Source organism: Lissotriton helveticus, chromosome 5_1 (genome assembly GCF_964261635.1).
Source record: "Lissotriton helveticus chromosome 5_1, aLisHel1.1, whole genome shotgun sequence".
Taxonomy (NCBI): Eukaryota; Metazoa; Chordata; class Amphibia; order Caudata; family Salamandridae; genus Lissotriton; species Lissotriton helveticus.
The window spans coordinates 824685191-824703640 of record NC_136065.1 but is presented as its reverse complement, the minus strand read 5'-3'; the positions used below and the strand labels follow the sequence as shown (position 1 = coordinate 824703640).

Genomic DNA, 18450 nt, shown 5'->3' with positions numbered 1-18450 from the left:
TATTGCTGGGGTATCTATTCTAAGGTAAGGAATCTATCACTCTATCACTACGGGTTTCTTTCAGATGAACAAGTTACTTACCTTCGGTAACGCTATATCTGTATGAAACACTAGTTAGTGATGGATTCCTTACCGCCTCATCCATCCTCCCCGTTCTGCCAACTGATTTCTAGGGTCAAGATCATCCCTTTCAGGGCCCTAGTTTCAATGCACCAGTGGTTAATATCTTGTATGGCACTGCGTTCCTGGCGCGGAAAGTCGTGTACAGAACTGATGTCAGCGCGCAATGGTGGCGTCTAAGTAGCTGCCGGGACTTCATCTCTGCAACCACGATGCCAATGACAGACGTGGAACCTCAAGACGCCACCTTCCGACACGCGGGGGTACTGCTGACAAAAACTTCCAGATCCAGTCTGACGCCTGGGGGTAATTCTAAGGTAAGGAATCTATCACTAACTAAGTTTCTTACAGATATATTGTTACCGAAGGTAAGTAACTTGTTATTTAGGGAAGGAACATTGGCCCTGGGTACCGCCATAAGCAGGAGCCCAGGGCACACTCAGTTAATCTATGAAGAGTATTTTCATGTAGTCCTAAATAGCTGGAGTTGGTGTAGGCTAATCTGGAAATACCCACTGCCTTTAAAGTCATACCCGTTGTCTCTTTAAGGAGAAGTGGGGCATCTCAGCATCTTCAGCGCAATTATGCATTAGAATACAGCTTATCTGACCTGTGGTTTAATTAATAGTTGGCTATCTGGGGGGGAGGAGCCAAGCTCGCGATCGTAATGGTCGCTCTCTAGCTCGGCTCCGTCAGCCTGCCGGCCTGACTCGCATATCCTGCTGCATATCCTGCCCCGAAACGACACACTCGAGCAGAAACAGAAACATAACGTGTTGCTCTTACTCACCGTCTGACCTGGAGACTCCTGCGTGCCGTGGTTCCGAAGTTATGCCCCGGTGGGACCGGGGCCTCCGCGGTGATGAGACCGGGGCCTCGCCTATTGGACCCAGCCCGGCGTTGATGTAAACGTCGGCCCCGGCCGAGAGTGTGAGCCACTGGCGAAAGGCCATTGTGCGAACATCCTGGTGGTCCTGATCCGGGCTTGCCTTGGCGACCGTGAGGCTGGTGCGGGGCGCGGTGCTCCGAGGACTGATCGTGTGAAGGGGTCCCCCCGCCGCTGCTCCGTCCATCCACCCTGGAGCCTCGCGCCCGGACTCTGTTCGTCAGACACGCCAGCGATAGTACAGGCGGACCCCCGACTTTGGCGGCTCTCCTTTCTGCACCAAGGCTGCCATTACTGGGACCCCCTTAATACCTGAGGGGGTCCGCATCTGCGGGACTGGTCCGAGAGTCGCGGAGGGTGGTGACGAGGCTGAACCTACAAAATGGTGGCCGTCGAGCTAGGCCACGGATATCCTCAGGACGGCGGACTTGGGTTGCTGGACTGCACGGGGGCCTGGATATGTGCACGTGAGCCTACAATTGGCGATGTTCTTGGCGCACTATGATCCTTGCTTGCGGCCTTGGCCCCTGGTGCCCCTGGGGGATCGGTGCGGTCCGCCGCCATCTTAGATGGACGGTTCTTCATGGTCCCCTCTCGTCTCAGTGATGCCACTGCCTCGCCCCCCTCGGTCGCGACAAGGGTTGCTACCGCTGTCCGTCAACAGGTATGCAAGCAAGTGGCTTTGGAACCTCCTACGCTTCAATGTTTGGAGTTCGGGGACTTGGATATAGTGCTGGGGCCCGATCCTACCCGAGTGCCCGAGAAGCATGGTGGACTGCTGCATATCTTTGCCTTGAAGAGGTCGTGTTTCTGTACTACAAGAGAACCCCCGCTTTCCCGAACGGCGAGACTGAACTCCTGTCTTTTATTGCCCTTGTTAACATTGTTGGGACACTTGAACTGCATGCCCGGACTTTTGTTCTCTTGCCTATGGATTGACCTCCCTGGCCTACGTTTCTATCTGAATTTTTTTCATTCGTAGGATTGCCCCGCACCGTGTTGCTCACTTCCCGCTGTCATGTGGTGGGTGGTAATTGTGGCTAAGAAAGGCCTGGGGTGAGATACAATGCTCCCGGTGGCTTGCTGGTGTACGGATCCGTGGCGCAGTTGCCCGTATACATAGTGCTGTGGGTGACCCCCTTGTAAGTTCTCTGACGCTCGAGATTGTGTCGTTTTCATTTAAACGTATTACGATTGTATGGTTGGGCGGAGGGCTGAGGCCGACCGTTTTGTCTCTGCTCCTTTACTCCTCCCTCCTATTTCTTTCTGTCTTCATGTCCTTTTTGTCTCTTTATTCCTCTTCTTTCTCTTGTCTCTACTACATTTCGGGTTCTGATTTAGGGCGACAGGCACGCTGCTGGGGGGGTAGGCCGTAGCCTTCTGCAGGGGTGCTGGGTGGGATGGGTGGGATGGGTCTTATCTGCGGTTTTATTTTTCTTCGTTCTATGGCCCTTTTGTGTCTCTTATAGGAGCGCCGCGCCTGTCCCTGCCTCCCATGGTATGATTGGGATGGGGTCAGTATCATCACTGCTCTCCTTCTTGTGATTATGCCGCATTTCAATTGCGACTCCCATCCCCTCCTCGTTGCTAATAATCCTGCTCTTTTATGTGTCCTTGCTACGGGGTGCTTGTACCGGCGCGGCGTTCTCCTTTTTCAGTCTGTATTTTTCTTTTTCCCCTTTTCCTTCCCCTCCCCTCTTCCTTCTCTCCCAAAGGTTAGTATGACGGGTTAGTTCTAATGATGTCGATATTCCGGTTCCTTTGTTCTGTTTCCGATGTACTACTGGGTGGTGGATGTGTATACGATGAGTCTAATTGAATATTGATTTGTGTTAACCGCATCTGTTTTCATACTGATGTATACTGTAGTGCCACTCCTCCGCGTTGCTGCCCTTTAGCTTTTTGTAGCCACTGATTTGCTTTGGGAACCCGGATTCATTTATGCTGTAACCGAGCCTGTTATACTCCTTATTGTAATATTATAAAAATTAACCTTCTTTGTTCCTGTCTGCGGGCCGTCCAGATCCTCCCCCCCCCCCCACCCCCCCTCCCCTTTTTGGGCTGTATTGATTGCGCTCCATTATGATTGATTCTGTATATTTTCCTTCTGGATTTCTTGATTGCTATATCGTGTCGTGGCCGGCCGGACTGGTTGTAGGCCCAGTTTTGTATATCCTTTCTGTACAAATAAAGGTTTATAAAAAAAAAAATAAAAAAAAAAAATAGTTGGCTATCTGCTAAAACTCCCAGGCTTTTGACTGGTGTTTTTGGCTCGAGTACTGATCCCATCCCTGTGGGACATTATATTTGGTTTTATAAATTTGTAATATGTCCCTCTCGATTTTGTCTGTTTAGTTTTAAATTATTCAAACATATCCAGTTTTTAATAAAGCACATCATGTTTTAAAATTGAAGATGAGACGCCAATGTTGGATGTAGGCGAATCAGCAATTGGCATAGTTGTAGATTCTGCATCCTCTTGATGCGAATTCTTGGATCAAATGTTTCACATTGATTTGGTGGGTAGATAAAAAGAAGCATTGAGGGACCATTCATTACAGGATAATCGCTGTTGCAGAAAATGTGCATATAAAATTGCCAGAATTGATCTGCTAAAAAGGATCTTAACCAATTGAGAGAGAACCCTTGAAAGTCGGCCTTTTTTACTGGGTCAGCCAATTTTTTGTGCTCTACTGTGTCAGTGGCAGCTGACAAATTCAGTAGGACCAAGGCTTTGAGGAATCCGTTATCATCGAATCCCATCTCAAGTCATCAACTACAGACCAGATTACTAAATCTGTGCTTTGCATAGGACGAAAACCTACTTTGGGGTGGGTAGGGAGGGTCTGACAGATTTAACTGATTCCGCATTGTCTTGAGCTACAGAAGCTTTTAGAATTGTCTGTATAGGGGAGTACATATATGGGATTGTAGTTGTTCAGCAGAGAGGTGTTCTTGCTTTTTTTTTAGTAGTGGAAGCACCACTGCACTCTCAGATACATCAGACTCTATGCCTTGGGCTAGGGATGTATTAAGTAGACTCTACAAGGAATTGTTTAAATCCTGCTTTGATACTAAAATGGTCCCGGCCTCGTGGAGGGGAAGTATATTGGTCCCTATTTTTAAGAAGGGAGCTAGGGATAACCCCATGAACTACCGTCTGATTGCTCTCCTCGACTCAGTCGGAAAGGTCTTCGCTAAATGTATTTTAATTCTACTTGATAATTGGATTGTGGAGAATAATATTTTACCATTTGAACAAACTGGATTCCGTAGGGGGCACAGTACTTTAGACAATCTCACCACCCTACATGTGATTTCCGATAAATATACACGTGTGAGAGGGGGGGTGGTGTTCGCTGCGTTCATCGATTTTTCCACGGCGTTCGATAAAGTTGATCGTCGAACGCTGTGGAGAAAGTTAGCAGCCCTTGGTCTACCACGTTACCTACTGGATCTTTTACGAGCTCTCCATACGGAAACGTGGTGCAGTGTTCTCCAAGGGGACGAAAGGGGACTTTCGCATAGAATTCCATCTTTGAACGGCCTTAAACAAGGCTGTCTTTTGGCCCCTCTATTGTTTTCCCTATACACTGTAGACCTTCCTGCTTCCTTGACAGCTTGTGCGGGTATAGCTCCGGTGGTGGGGGGATCACCTATTTCTTGCTTGATGTACGCCGATGACATTCTTGTTTTAGATTTAACCCCCAAAGGTCTTGCTAATCGGCTGCAAGCTCTACATGTTTTTGCTAATGCCCATTATATGAAGATTAATATATCTAAAAGTAAAATTATGTGTATTGCCGGGAAAAAGAAGTGCCGTTCTGAAAACTTTGGATGGTTTATTGGTGGCCAGAAATTAGAGGTTGTTAAATCCTATACCTTTTTGGGTAAAATTATTGCGGCCAATTTGAGTGAGAGGCCCCATATCGAGCATAGTTCACGTAAAGCCCTCGCACATGGCAAAGGTTTAAATTCCCTTTATCTTGCCACCGGAAAAAGACACTTCGCCTGCTTACTGGAGGTGTACAGGGCAAAGATCCCTCCTACGATATTATATGGCATAGAACTCATAGAGCTGAAGCACTGGGATTTTTGTCACAAAATTGAAGGGAAACTCTTAAGATCCCTATCTACCCTAAACACCGCGTACTCTTTGGCCGCATGTAGGCTTGATCTCGGCCTTAGGAGCAGCTGGGTTCAGGGACTATGTGCCCTGGTAAGATGGGTGGTTTGCTTGGCTAGAGCCGAATTAGGGTCAATGAGAGCCCTCCTCAAAAATGAATTGCTGGGCAACTTTAAAGAGTTCTCACGATTAGTAAGGAATTTTAGAAGAGCCTTGTCACTCTTAAAGTTAGATGAAAGTGTCCTGTTCCTTCACTCACCGACACAGCTAAAACTCTTGCTAAAACAGGCATCGTGGGAACTATGTTTTCTAACAGATAAGAATACAATACAAGAAAAAAGGGGTTGTGACCTCCTTCTTAATTTTTATTCTATGAAGTTGGCCCAACCCTATGCTACATGGAATATGCCACATGGTGTTCGCAGATTATGGTTTCTTTTACGATATGATCTATTGCCCCTAAATTTACTTTTGTCCAAGTGGTATGGCACCTCTCCTTTGTGCAATTTTTGTAACTTGAGTACTCAGGATCGTATGCATGTCTTGCTGATCTGCCCTGCACTCCGCCCATTGCGGCTTAAATGGCTAAAACCAATATGTCTCCAACTGGGTATTTCTAATGTGAATATTTTTCTACAATTTCTATTCTGTCCTCCAAATGAAATGTTTTGCTTCCATATTTTTAATTTTTTTAAAGGTTTTCTAGCTATTTATTAAGGTGTTTTGGAGAGGTCTGACATTGCTTTCTTTTGTGTATTTGTCAATGGTTGCAATTAGTATTATGTGTGTTGATTGAATTTTTTTTTTCTTCTGATATGTAATTTGTATTGTGAATTTTATGTGGCCCTCGTCGAGAGCCAAAACATAATAAAAAATAAATTAAAATAAATTACAAGTAATTGTTGATTACTTAGCAAGAGATTTTATGACTGCTGCGGGGTAGGAATCCAGTGGTGTGCCAGATTTTGCCATGCAAAAGAAACGGAAATTTAAGCATAAACATTGGCAGTAGGACCTTCCATAAATAGCTACATCGACAGTATAACAATTATTGAGTTGGAATCAAAGCATTACGGAACATACTAATGAATTAATTTATGCTATGGTATCCTTCCTTTCATCTGAATAAAGCCAGAAGATAAATGTAGTTGTGTCCCATGGGGGTCTTGTACCCAATTGCAAAGTATCAGTAACCTCTTCAATTGCACAGGTCTGTACAGTTCCTGATAATGCTGTGTAGGCATAGGCTCCAGCTGAGTGGGTGTCTTACTGTACTTAGAGACATTAGTTATTCGGGATCTTGATTTGAAAAGTGGGAAGGGGAAAAATGGCATTTTCATAAGTGTGTGTGGCTTGTGTGTAAATGAGGCATTTTGTTGTATGTAAGAAGATTCATCGAGGGAGGAGAAATTGGAAATTGCTTCATTGGTAACATCCACTAGATAAGTACATTTTAGGGTCAACTTTGTGAAGCAGTTAAAGTAGGTTCCAACACGCTCGCTTTAAAATGGGTGTTCAAGCAGATGAAATAGCTATGCGGGTGCATCCTCTAGGCGTTGTTTCCTAGGATTATCACTAGTGCTGAAAAAATGTCATGTAAATTCCTGTGCCTGCAGTCCTTCCACGAAATTTATCAGTGTCAGATTGTTGTCTAAACTGCTGCCACACAGCCTAACTGTTCCCAGCACAATCTAACCTTCCCCTCCAATGCTTCCCTCCACCCATCCCAAACAGTCCTTGCTAGTTTCAGATAGGAGTGACAATGAACAGAAGACACCAACTTTATTTGCCACCCCAAATGGAGTTGTCAAATCTGTCACCTTAAATTGGGACTGGGGAAATAATTTGGGTCTTTTGCTATATATTAGAGATTTTAGGAATGCAGATTTACAACATGTTTGTTTATAGATTTATCATAGAATCAGATGTCAGTGGTGAGGATATTGTTGATGAATGACTGGCTGAAATCGACATGGTTAAGGTTTAAGTATTAGTTTTAGTATTAAAAAACAATTGATATGATACACTAGATAATGTGTTTTTGCATTTTGTTGATATGTATTTATAAGCCCTATGCCCAACAATGTAGCTCCTTCTGTCAGAATGAAGATGGGCTTTTAAAAAGGAATTTATGAACAGCATGTATTTAATTTTGTGTATGCAGAACTTAATATGTATTAACAAATATTGGTAATCTGCTTACAGAGTGGGGCAGCACGAAAACAGGTGAGCAAGAAAATCTGATCGCCACTGCTCTCAGCTGTGTGCTCCAAGTGCCACAATACCTACCTCAAGAACAACGATTTGATATAAGAGTGCTGGTAAGATGTTACTTTCGGATCTAATGTTAGACCCAGAATTTATAGGGCAGCCCCTTACACTAGATAAGGATTGCACATGTGTATTTCAATGTAAGTAAATATATAAAAGGAATGTCAGGAGATATATGCTAGTTGTATAGCTAAAAGAAACAAAACAAAAAGCTTGAAAGGTCGAAAACAGTGCCACGTCATAGGAAGTTTGCAGTCCAAATGAGAAACTTAGTTGACTGGTGAGCGTTGAAGCACAGGTTTTTTTAATGCATGATCATAATACAGCAGTGTAGCTACTAGTCTTCCTTATTTCGTCTACATACATACACACATACGTATATATATATATATATATATATATATATATCAGCACCCAATTCTCAGGGCTACTGAGCGCAGCAAAGAGATACAATTACCTTGCTTGGCCTGCCACAGGGCAGCTTGATATATATGTACAATTGTATATATATATATAGCACAGGGCACTTTATGACTTACATGTGATGCATATGTGGCGCTATATAGATGATGTGTTTATTGTGTGGAAGGGAAGTATTGAGGAAGCCAATAGGTTTGTTGAGCTTATTAATGTCAATGAGCTCATCCTCACCTTCACTTCTCCTATTGATTCTGATTCCACCAACTTCTTGGACATTAAGATCTCTGTCCAGGAAGGGGTTATAGAAACAAGCTTGTATCAAAAACCCACGGCAGGTGACACTCTGCTACACGCTTCTAGCTTCCACCCGCATCATACCATAGCCAGTCTTCATTATGGGGAATTTTTGAGGATTCGGAGGGCTTGCAGCTCTGAAAGGGCATTAAGAGTCCCAAGAAAATGCCAAATGCAGGCTTTTGGCTTGGGGATATAATGCACACAAATTGGATCTGGCAATGAAAAAAGCCAATGAAAAGGACAGATCGGCATTACTCAATGTAGTCCCCAAACCATCATTGGCTGCAAGCACACAATCAAGATCTGATGCCATTGATTGGGAAGGAGATACTTCCAATTCTCAATGTAGATTTATTTCTACTTATAACAAACAGTCTCAGACCATAAGAAGGATCATTAATTCACAATGGCCCATAGTCTTAACAGATGGAGTTATTAAAGAAGTTTTACCATCAAAGCCCAATTTTACCTACCGAAAAGCTCATTCCATGAGGAGTGACCTGGTTAAAAACAGTACTGAGTTTTTTAACAAGGATACTTGGCTCTCTTCCCAAAACGTTTTTTTTAAGTGTAGTACAGGTAGAGCGTGCAGATTCTGGGTGAACACCAACTCTTACAAAAATGCTTTTTCAGACGAGTTGATCAAGATAGGAGGAAATTACAGTTGAAAAACAGACCATGCGGTATATGTCTTATCTTGTATATGTGGTCTCCAATACGTCGGGAGCACAAAACTCCAGGTACATGCACGTATTCCACAGCACTTAAGAGCAACAGTTAATTCGGACCCTTCATACCCTGTTGCCCGACACGTCAAATTAGAACACAACAATAATCTGAATGTTCTAACTTATTTTGTGATAGACAGTGTCCCTGCAAGTAAAAGAGGTGGCAACAGGGAAAAAGCTCTTAGACAACTAGAGACAAGATACATATTAGAGCTCGATACAAAAAGCCCAAGAGGTCTAAATGTGTGAGGATTTACACTATTATCTATAAATCCTCTTTGTCACCCTCTAATATTTCATGTTAGAGAGACACAAAAGAATGGTAGGGTGGGGCTGATATTTCTGGTTTTGCAGCGTGAATCTTTCTGGATTCACTATGCTGTGCATATTCCGCAATCTGGTGGTTGGGTCCGGAATCGTCGTCTTTTTTTTTTTTTTTTTTTTTCTTTCGTAGCCCAGGTGGGCGTCGACGTCCCACCATTTGGTGTACCTTCGGTGACGTCGGCATGCTTCCGGCGGAAGCTCCCACCCTTGGGCGCCATCTTCAGTTTCTTTTTTCCGCCGTTGGATCTGGATCGTCGCGTGAAGCTCCAGAAGTTTTGGAGGAGAAAAGGAGGAAATACAACAGCTCTTCGACGGTAAAGACCTGAGAAGATTGGGAGAAGAAGACCGTCAGAGAAGAGAAGACGAAGAAAGGGAAGAACATCGAGATCTTCGACGTCCTTGGAGGAATGCGCACACAGGGGCCCCCCTGAGCGCAGGGATGTACAAGACACCCTTTAAATTCTGCAAGAACTGCCACCACAAGTTCGCGCAGAAGGACCAGCACCCAGTCTGCAACCTCTGCCTGCCAATTGACCACGAAAGCAGAGACTGCAACGCCTGCTCCGTCTTCAAGCCGAAGACACTCCAAGTTCGAGAGAGACAGAGGACAGCTCACCACACGATGCAGGGCAAGGACAAGACCCCGACGCTTTACGAACTGGGCCTCTCCGACGACGAGGACAACATCGCCGAGGGTCCAGATGAATTCACGGTCGCAGAGACCAATAAGAAAACGCCTGACAAGGTAGGAGAGTCTACGACCCCGAAAACGCCCACAGGGCCTCGAAAGCCAGAGGCAGACTCTCAAAAGTCAGAGCCTAGAGCCTCGAAAGGAGCACCGGCGCCGAAAACTTCGACGACCGAAGCTGCATCCTCCGAAAAAGAGCCCAGCGGATCCTTCGAGAAGGACTCCCGGAGGCCGAAGACCGGCGAAAAGCAAAGGTCGTCGAAGCAAGCCCCCGAAAAAGGGTCTTCGACTTCAAAAGAAAAGGAGACTAAGAAAGCTTCGACGTCGATGATGCCGTCGAAGAGAGCAGCCGAAACGCTCGACGACGAGCAGGCCGCAGAGATGAAAGAAAAACAAGAAGGCTCGAGGTCGAGATGGAGAACATCCTTCTGAGAAAGAAGGACTTCGATGAAAAGATGAGAAGTTACAGGATCCCCTCGAAGCCAGCAACGGCCGTCGCTGAGGTGCAGGAGCACGAGGAGTTCGATGTCGAAGAGCCGCCGAAAACTCCGGAGCCCTCGGCGCACGAAGAGGAAGAGGACCTCTATTACACAGAAGGGGATTATGGGGAGCAGCAGTTGAACTACGGCTCAGGATCCTCGACGGCCCAAGACCAGGAATGGCAGGACATCGATGCCGAAAACCCGGAGGAGGCTGTGGAGACATACCCCTCGAGGCCTTCGCCGCCAGATGACATTGAGGCATACAATGAGGTCGTCAAGAAGGAAGCAGCAGCTTATGGCGTTAAGCTGGAAGAGGAAAAGCCAAATGCAGATTTCCTGCTGGAAACATTTCTCCCCACGCAGACAAGAAGCCAATTCTTGCCCATGCTCAAAACTGTCACAGACCAGGAGAAGGAAGCTTTCAGGGAGCCGGCTACATGCAGATCGGTAACGCCGAGGACGGAGAAGAAATACAAATTCTCCTCCCAGGACCCGGCTTACATCAAGGGGTCCGTCACAGCAGATTCAATAATCGCTGCAACGGCCAGAAGAAGGGCCAACGTCCCAACAACATCTGGGCCTCCACCTGACAAGGAAAGCAGGAGGATGGACCTAACGGGCAGGAAAATAGAGAGGAACGCCGCAACGCGCTGGCGGATGGCTAACTCCAACGCCCTCCTGAACAGACATCAATACCAGCATTGGGATGAGATGGGCCAATTGCTCAAGCACCTCCCGGAGCAATACAGTGAGAGGGCATCACACCTTGTGGAAGAAGGGAAAAGCATTGCTAACTCATGCCTGAAGACGGCCTTGGATGGGGCTGAAATATCTAGCAGACTGATGGCTATAGGCATCACAGAGAGAAGGCAAGCCTGGCTCAGGATCTCAGGCTTCAAAACTGAGGTCCAGAACAACATCCTGAACACACCCTTCAATGGTGAAACACTGTTCGGAGCCCCAGTTGATGAGAAGCTCACCCAACTGAAGAAGGACAACGAGACGGCACGGTCCATGGGGGCCCTGCAATTCAGGGGGATGAGAAGGGGCACTCCTACACGGAGGCCGAACGGCAGGGGTGGAAACCAACATGTACAATCACACCAGGCGTTCCAACAGGGGCAACAGAGTGACAACCAAAGTCACCAGGGCCAGCAGAGGCAAAACTGGAACTATCAGAACAGGGGCCAGTCCTTTCGATCAAGAGGAAACGGATGGGGCCATAGAAGGAGAGGCGGTGAACAACCCCCCTCTAAGTGACTGCACACGGGAAAAGGTGCTCACCCACTCGAACCCTCCGGGGGAGGAGCAGGGAAAGAGGAGAGGGCTATACGGACAAGACACAAAGGAACATGCAACACCAGTAGGAGGCAGGCTAAGATTTTTTCTCCAGGAGTGGAGAAAAATAACCTCAGACAAGTGGATACTCAACATCCTGCAGTACGGATACTGCATAGAGTTTGAAAAGAGACCACCAAACAGAAAGCCAAAGAAAAGAAAGCACTCAGGAAGAGAGCTGCAGTTGCTCCAAGAGGAAGCTCAAGAACTCCTCCTCAAAGAGGCCATCGAACCGGTCCCATTCAAATAACGGAACAGGGGAGTGTACTCCAGCTACTTCCTGGTGCCAAAAGTGGACGAAAGCCTAAGACCCATCCTGGATCTACGGTTCCTAAACAAATATGTAAAAACTCAAAAATTCAAGATGACGGCCCTACAAGAGGTCATCCCACAGATAAAGGCAGGGGACTTCTTGTCCACCATAGACCTCAAAGACGCGTACCTGCACATCCCCATGAACAGGCAGCACAAGCACATGCTAAGATTCACAGTAAACAAGGATCACTACCAATTCACAACCCTGGCATTCGGTCTAAAGTCCGCACCAAGGGTGTTCACCAAATTCCTCGCAGCAGTGGCCGCACATCTGCGAAGGATGGGGATACACGTGTACCCCTACCTCGACGACTGGCTCATAAAGGCAAGCTCTTACAGGACATGCAAGGATCATGCAGAGCAGGTCACAAGAACGCTAACAAGCCTGGGATTCTCCATACACTGGGGAAATGCCCAATGGAACCGGAGCAGGTGAAGATCTTCCTGGGAGCTCAAATCGACACCGTCCAATGCAGGGTGTTAACCAGCGAAAAGAGAACACTCAGCCTACTGAAGGACAAACGTCACTACCAGAAGGGGCGAGCTCTGACAGTGAGTAAGATCTTGGAAATGATGGCGTCATGCATGCACCTGGTCCCCAATGTACGCCTACAGATGAGACCACTCCAAGAGTGGCTGCAACAGCAATGGTCACAAGCTACAGGAAGTTGGGAGGATCTAGTGGTTGTAACGCACAGGGTGCAGGAAGAAATAAGGTGGTGGACCAGAGAAAGGATAACAGTAAGGGAAACCTCCAACACCACCGGACCCAACAGTGACCATCACCACAGACGCATCCCAGAAGTGATGGGGCGCACACATGAACAGGCTCAGAGTGAGGGGTCTGTGGAGCCCTACAGATGCGGTCAGACACATCAATTACCTGGAACTGAAAACAGTGTTGCTTGCCCTCAAGGCCTTTCAGAAACACCTGTACAACCAGAAGGTGCTGATACAGACAGACAACACCACAACGATGTTTTACATCAACAAACAGGGGAGGACTCAATCTTTCCCTCTGTCAAGCTTGGCACAGGAAATATGGAGATGGGCAATACCACTCAAAATAGACCTGCTAGTCATACACCTGCCAGGGAAGGACAATGTAGAAGCGGATTGGCTCAGCAGGCAGACTTCAGCATCCCACGAGTGGGAACTCAATATACAGGAAACAGAGAGACTATTCAGGAGGTGGGGCACTCCAACAATAGATCTGTTTGCAACACGCCGGAATGCAAAATGCCAATACTTTGCATCCAGGCAACCAGAGGCACTATCACAGGGGAATGCCCTATGGATAAGCTGGTCAAAAACATTTGCCTACGCTTTTCCCCCGATACCAATGATCCCCAGGGTTCTCAACAAATGCAGGACTAGCAACATGACGCCTATCCTGGTGGCACCGGAATGGGCCAGGCAGACCTGGTACTCACAGATAATGGAAATGGCACAGCCCCCCCCCCCCCGCAAGTTTTTGAAAAGAAGAGACCTGCTCTCCATGGAAAACGGAGAAGTTCTACACCCAGAGCCGGAGAGCCTCAACCGCTCAGCCTGGCTCCTGAGGGCTTAGAGGTCGCACATCTAAAACTACCAGAGAGCACCCTGCTGGTGCTGCGGGAGGCAAGAAGGCCCAGCACACGCAAATGCAATGGGGAAAAATGGAAAAGATTCACTCAATGGTGCTGCAAGAAGAAACTCCATAGAAAACTGACCAGGGAATCTACGGTGCTAAGGTACCTCACGCACCTAATAAAAGCTAAGCTAAGCTCATCCTCACTGAGGGTACACCTGGCAGCGATTGTGGCATACACAAGAGGAGAAACAGGGAGAAGCTTCTTTACATCTCACGTCGTAAAAAGGTTCCTGGAAGGGGCTAAAAGAATAGCGCCACCAAAAAGGATGCCGCCACCGGCTCGGAACCTGAACGTGGTACTGACAGAGCTCATGAAAGCACCTTGCGAACCCATCCACAAAGCATCACTGCAAATGCTGACAATGAAAGCGGCCTTTCTGGTAGCAATTACCTCGCTACGAAGGGTGAGCGAACTGCAGGCACCGACACTACAGGAACCCTACATCCAGATACACAGTGACAGTGTCGTCATGAGAACAGACCCGCACTTCATGCCGAAGGTGGTGTCAAGGTTCCACATGAATCAGAGTATTCAGATTCCTAGCTTCTTCCAAAACCCCACGACAAGCGCTGAGAGGGCGCTCGACACTCTAGACGCAAGAAGAGCGGTGATGCACTACATTGAAAGGAAGAAGGGACACAGGAAGACAAAACAGTTCTTCGTATCCTTCGCAAACAGTTACATGGGTAAACCAGTGACTAAAAACACCATAGCTCGAAGGATCGCACAGACAATACAATTCTGCCACAAGCAAGCGGGCCAGGAGCTAACTGGAGGGGCACAGGCCCACTCGACCAGGAAGAAAGGAGCAACAATTGCCTTTCTGGCCAACACACAAATTCAAGACATATGCCTGGCGGCAACATGGGCTTCAGTGCACACGTTCACTAAGCACTATTGCGTGGATGTACAAATGAACAAAGAAGCACAAGTAGGACAAAAAGTGCTTCAACATATATTCAACAACCAACGCTCATCTTCCACCCAACCGCCACAAAAGTAACGAAAACCGCTACAAAATCTATGCACAGCATAGTGAATCCAGAAAGATTCACGCTGCAAAACAAATAGTTTCTTACCTGTCGGTGTAGATTTGCAGCTTGAAGATCTTTCTGGATTCACTAGCGAACCCACCCACCTCCGCCAGAAAGATGAGGCTGGAGAGGAAGGTGGAAGCACATAGAGATTAAGTAAGTTGAAGCTTTCAGGATACGTTAAGAATTAAGTTAAAAAAAAAAAAAGAGGATTAATAAACATAGCCATGGATTCACCAAAAATACAAGAAAAGGAGACAGAAAAAAGAATTCGAAGATGGCGCCCAAGGGTGGGAGCTTCTGCCGGAAGCATGCCGACGTCACCGAAGGTACACCAAATGGTGGGACGTCAACGCCCACCTGGGCTACGGAAAAAAAAAGAGAGAAAAAAGACTACGATTCCGGACTCAACCACCAGATTGCGGAATATGCACAGCATAGTGAATCCAGAAAGATCTTCAAGCTGCAAAACTACACCGACAGGTAAGAAACTATTTGTTTAATTCGCTTTTTAAGATCTAGAGTATTTATGTATAGTTTTCTATATAGTGGTTTTAGCTATTTATTCGGAATATAATTTTATATCTCCATCTGGTGTCCGGTGGGTGTGTTTTATCATAAATTTATTTATATGGATTTATGATTTTATACTATTTATTGGCGCCATTTGCACAGATATGATTCCTGTATTATTCAACTGTACAATAGTTTACAATGCATTAGCCACTTTAGCCCTGGACTTTGTCTTTGGCCCTGAGCATGAACTCACATTCAGGGCGATTTTTCAACTATGCACGAGTTAGAGATCAAATTGAGTATTTATTAGTCAGGTAATGTTCTTACTGCTGTCTTCCCCCGGATTTAAAGACCGTTTTCAGTAATTGAACTGAGTGATTCCCGGCTGGAAATTTCCTTTTTTCTTAGCACCTTAAATTTTAGCACCTTACACTTGAGCACTTTATGGATTGTGAAACTTTATTTATATTGTATATACGATTGATGAATTAAACATTTGTGTTAGAGGTTTTTAGGATCAAAGGCCAATGGATTAAGTTGAGCAATTTGTTTGTCATGAGCTTTAAAAGTATTCTGTATTATGCAGGGATAAACAAAGATCTGAAAGAAACAGGTTACTATTAGATTCCTTACCTTAGAATATCCCCAGGCCTCAGACTGGATCCGGAAATGTTTGCGGAGCAGTACCCTTGCACGTCGGTAGGCGTCGTCTGCGGCTCCGTGTCCGTCGTGGGCGCCGTGATGACGTTGTCGGAGTACTTAGACGCCGCCTCCGCGTGCTGACGTCAGTTCTTCTTTTCTCCGCGCCAGCAGCGCAGATCCGGAAAAATTGGTACCTTAGTCATTTTTTGACTAAACTTTTTACGATCCCTTTTGATAATTTTTCGAGTCTTCGACTCCGAACGGTGCAGGTAGGGATGTCAGGTTTTAAGCCTTGTGCGGACTGCGACCGACTGATGTCGGTCACCGACCCTCACCGCCGGTGCCTCCACTGTCTCCGCGTCCACCATGACGACAAGAGCTGCCCCGACTGCCGGGCCCTAACTTCGAAAGCTAGGTGGGAGCGGTCCCGCAAGCGACTCGAGCTCCAGCAGTCAGCCCCGCGTTGCGCAAGGTCCCGGTGCGGACGGAGGTCGAGGGACCGGTCGCGGGATCAGAGCCATCATAGCTCCGGGAGTCGACATCACTCCTCAGGTTCAAAGTCGTCAGGTAAGCACAAGAAGTCGAAGAGACGTCATCGCTCTAACGACTCCCCCTGACGCTCGCGCGACGCGCCCGGCGGTTCAGGTGACACCGCCCATGCGACTCCGTGGCGTTGCGTCTGGCCCCATACCCTCTGGTCCCTGGGCCGCACGCGACGTCGGAGGAGATCGAGCGTTTCCTCATGGCCATGAGGTATCTCACTCCGGTGGGCTCCGCGGCGCCTTCGGGCCCAGCGGACCAGTCTGGGGGCCCTAGCGGGTCGGGGGCTTCGGCCCCGACGCCGGCGGGTGCTTCGGCCCCGACGCCGCCTTAGGGCTTCGATGCCGCAGGGCCCCGCTGGATCCGGGTCATCGCCAGTTGACCTGACGACCTCACCAGCGCCGGTCCCTCAGGTGTCACCTCTGGCGCCGTCTTCGGGTGGCGCCGTCCCCGATGCCTCCCTTGATCCGGTTCCGCCGCCGGAGCGGTGCCGCTCTCGACGCCGTTTGGAGAGTTTTACTTCAATAAACCGGCCCCATCGTTTGACAACCCTGAGTATCAGGAGATAGGTGATGAGGAGAATTGGGAGGGGTCTGAGGACCCTCTCACACGGGAGTATCAGTCCCAGGAGGACTGGACAGGTGGACTTGGGGATGCCAGTGGTCTGGACACCTCGCCAGACACTGGTTTTGTCTCGCCTCCTACCGTGGCTACGGAGGAGGGGGCAACCTACAGCGTGGTGTTGACGCGGGCGGCCAAGGCCTTGGGCCGTGAGCTCCCGGTCGCAGCCGTGAGAACTAACCTCCTCACTGAGGTCCTTAAACCGCAGTCAAGCTCGGCTGAGCCTCTGCTGCCGTTTAATGAGGCCTTGACCGACGTTCTTTTGGGCACATGGTCCAGGCCCGCTACAGGTTCGCCTGTAGATAGGAACGTGGCCAGACGCCATGGCCCGGCCCCGGGCGACCCTTGTTTCCTGTCCACCCACCCCACCCCTGAGAACCTGGTTATCCCAGACGGCATTCCCGTCGGCTCCGCCTGACAGGGAATCCAAGAGGTATGAGCAATATGGCAAAAAGGTATTCTCTTCCCTGAGTCTGGGACTGCGGTCTTCCAACACCGCATGCCTCTTGGGCCGCTACACCCACTCTCTGTGGGATACGGTTGCGGATGTGCTGCCAGAATGCCAGTTGGAGGTACGGGCAGAACTCGGCCAGGCCCATGTGGAAGGCTGAGATGTGGCACGATATTCTATCCGGTGTGGGCTGGATACCACCGACTCAGTGGGCAGAGCAATGGCAACGACGGTGGCGATTCGTCGACACGCCTGGTGGAGGTCGGACAAATTCTCCGCTGATGTCCAGAATACGCTCATGGACATGCCGTTTGAAGGTGGTCGCCTTATTGGCGACAAGGCAGACCATGCGCTTGAGCGCTTTAAGGACTCCAGAACTACGGCCAGGTCCTTGGGCCTCTCGGCCCCACACCAGCAAATGGGTGCCTTTCGCTCCTTTCGTGACCAAGGAAGGGGCGCCCCCACATGTGCTGCCAGCCACGCACCGCAGAGTAATGTCCAACGCTGTGGGGGCCGTGGAAACCGCCGAGGCGGCGGTCGGGGACAACGGCGAGGACACTCCACACCTTCCCCCGCAGCATCCGCCTCAAAACCCTCCTAGTCTGTCCTTTCAGGCCCATGTGACACCAGTGGGGGGCAGGGTTCGCCATCACCTCCTCCACTGGTGCACTGTCACATCGGACAGGTGGGTGCTGCAAATCGTCCCAAGGGGCTACTCCCTCCCCTTCGAGGCGATCCCTCCAGCCATGCCACCGCAATACCACTGCGTATCAGGGGATCATTTGCGACTTCTGCAGGAGGAAGTTACGGCCCACTTGGCCAAGGGGGCCATCGAGCACGTTCCTGGGCCAGAAGTAGGGTGTGGTTGCTACTCCCACTACTTTCTGGTACCCAAGAAGGGCAAAGGGGGCCTACGCCCTATCTTGGACCTACAGAACGTCAACGGCTTCCTCCGGAAGGAGAAGTTCATAATGCTAACACGGTCTCAGGTCCTAGTTGCCCTGGACCCAGGAGACT

The 18450-nt window shown here is 48.4% G+C and overlaps 1 protein-coding gene across 2 annotated transcripts in view; it reads left to right on the top strand.

Annotated features, from left to right (window-relative positions):
- WAPL (WAPL cohesin release factor) overlaps positions 1–18450 on the top strand; it is a 1132828-nt gene that overhangs the window by 735932 nt on the left and 378446 nt on the right. For both annotated transcript variants that reach the window (XM_078643290.1, XM_078643291.1), the window contains exon 14: positions 7338–7453. In XM_078643290.1, coding sequence (XP_078499416.1) covers positions 7338–7453 — 116 coding nt within the window. The remainder of the gene's footprint in view (positions 1–7337; positions 7454–18450) is intronic.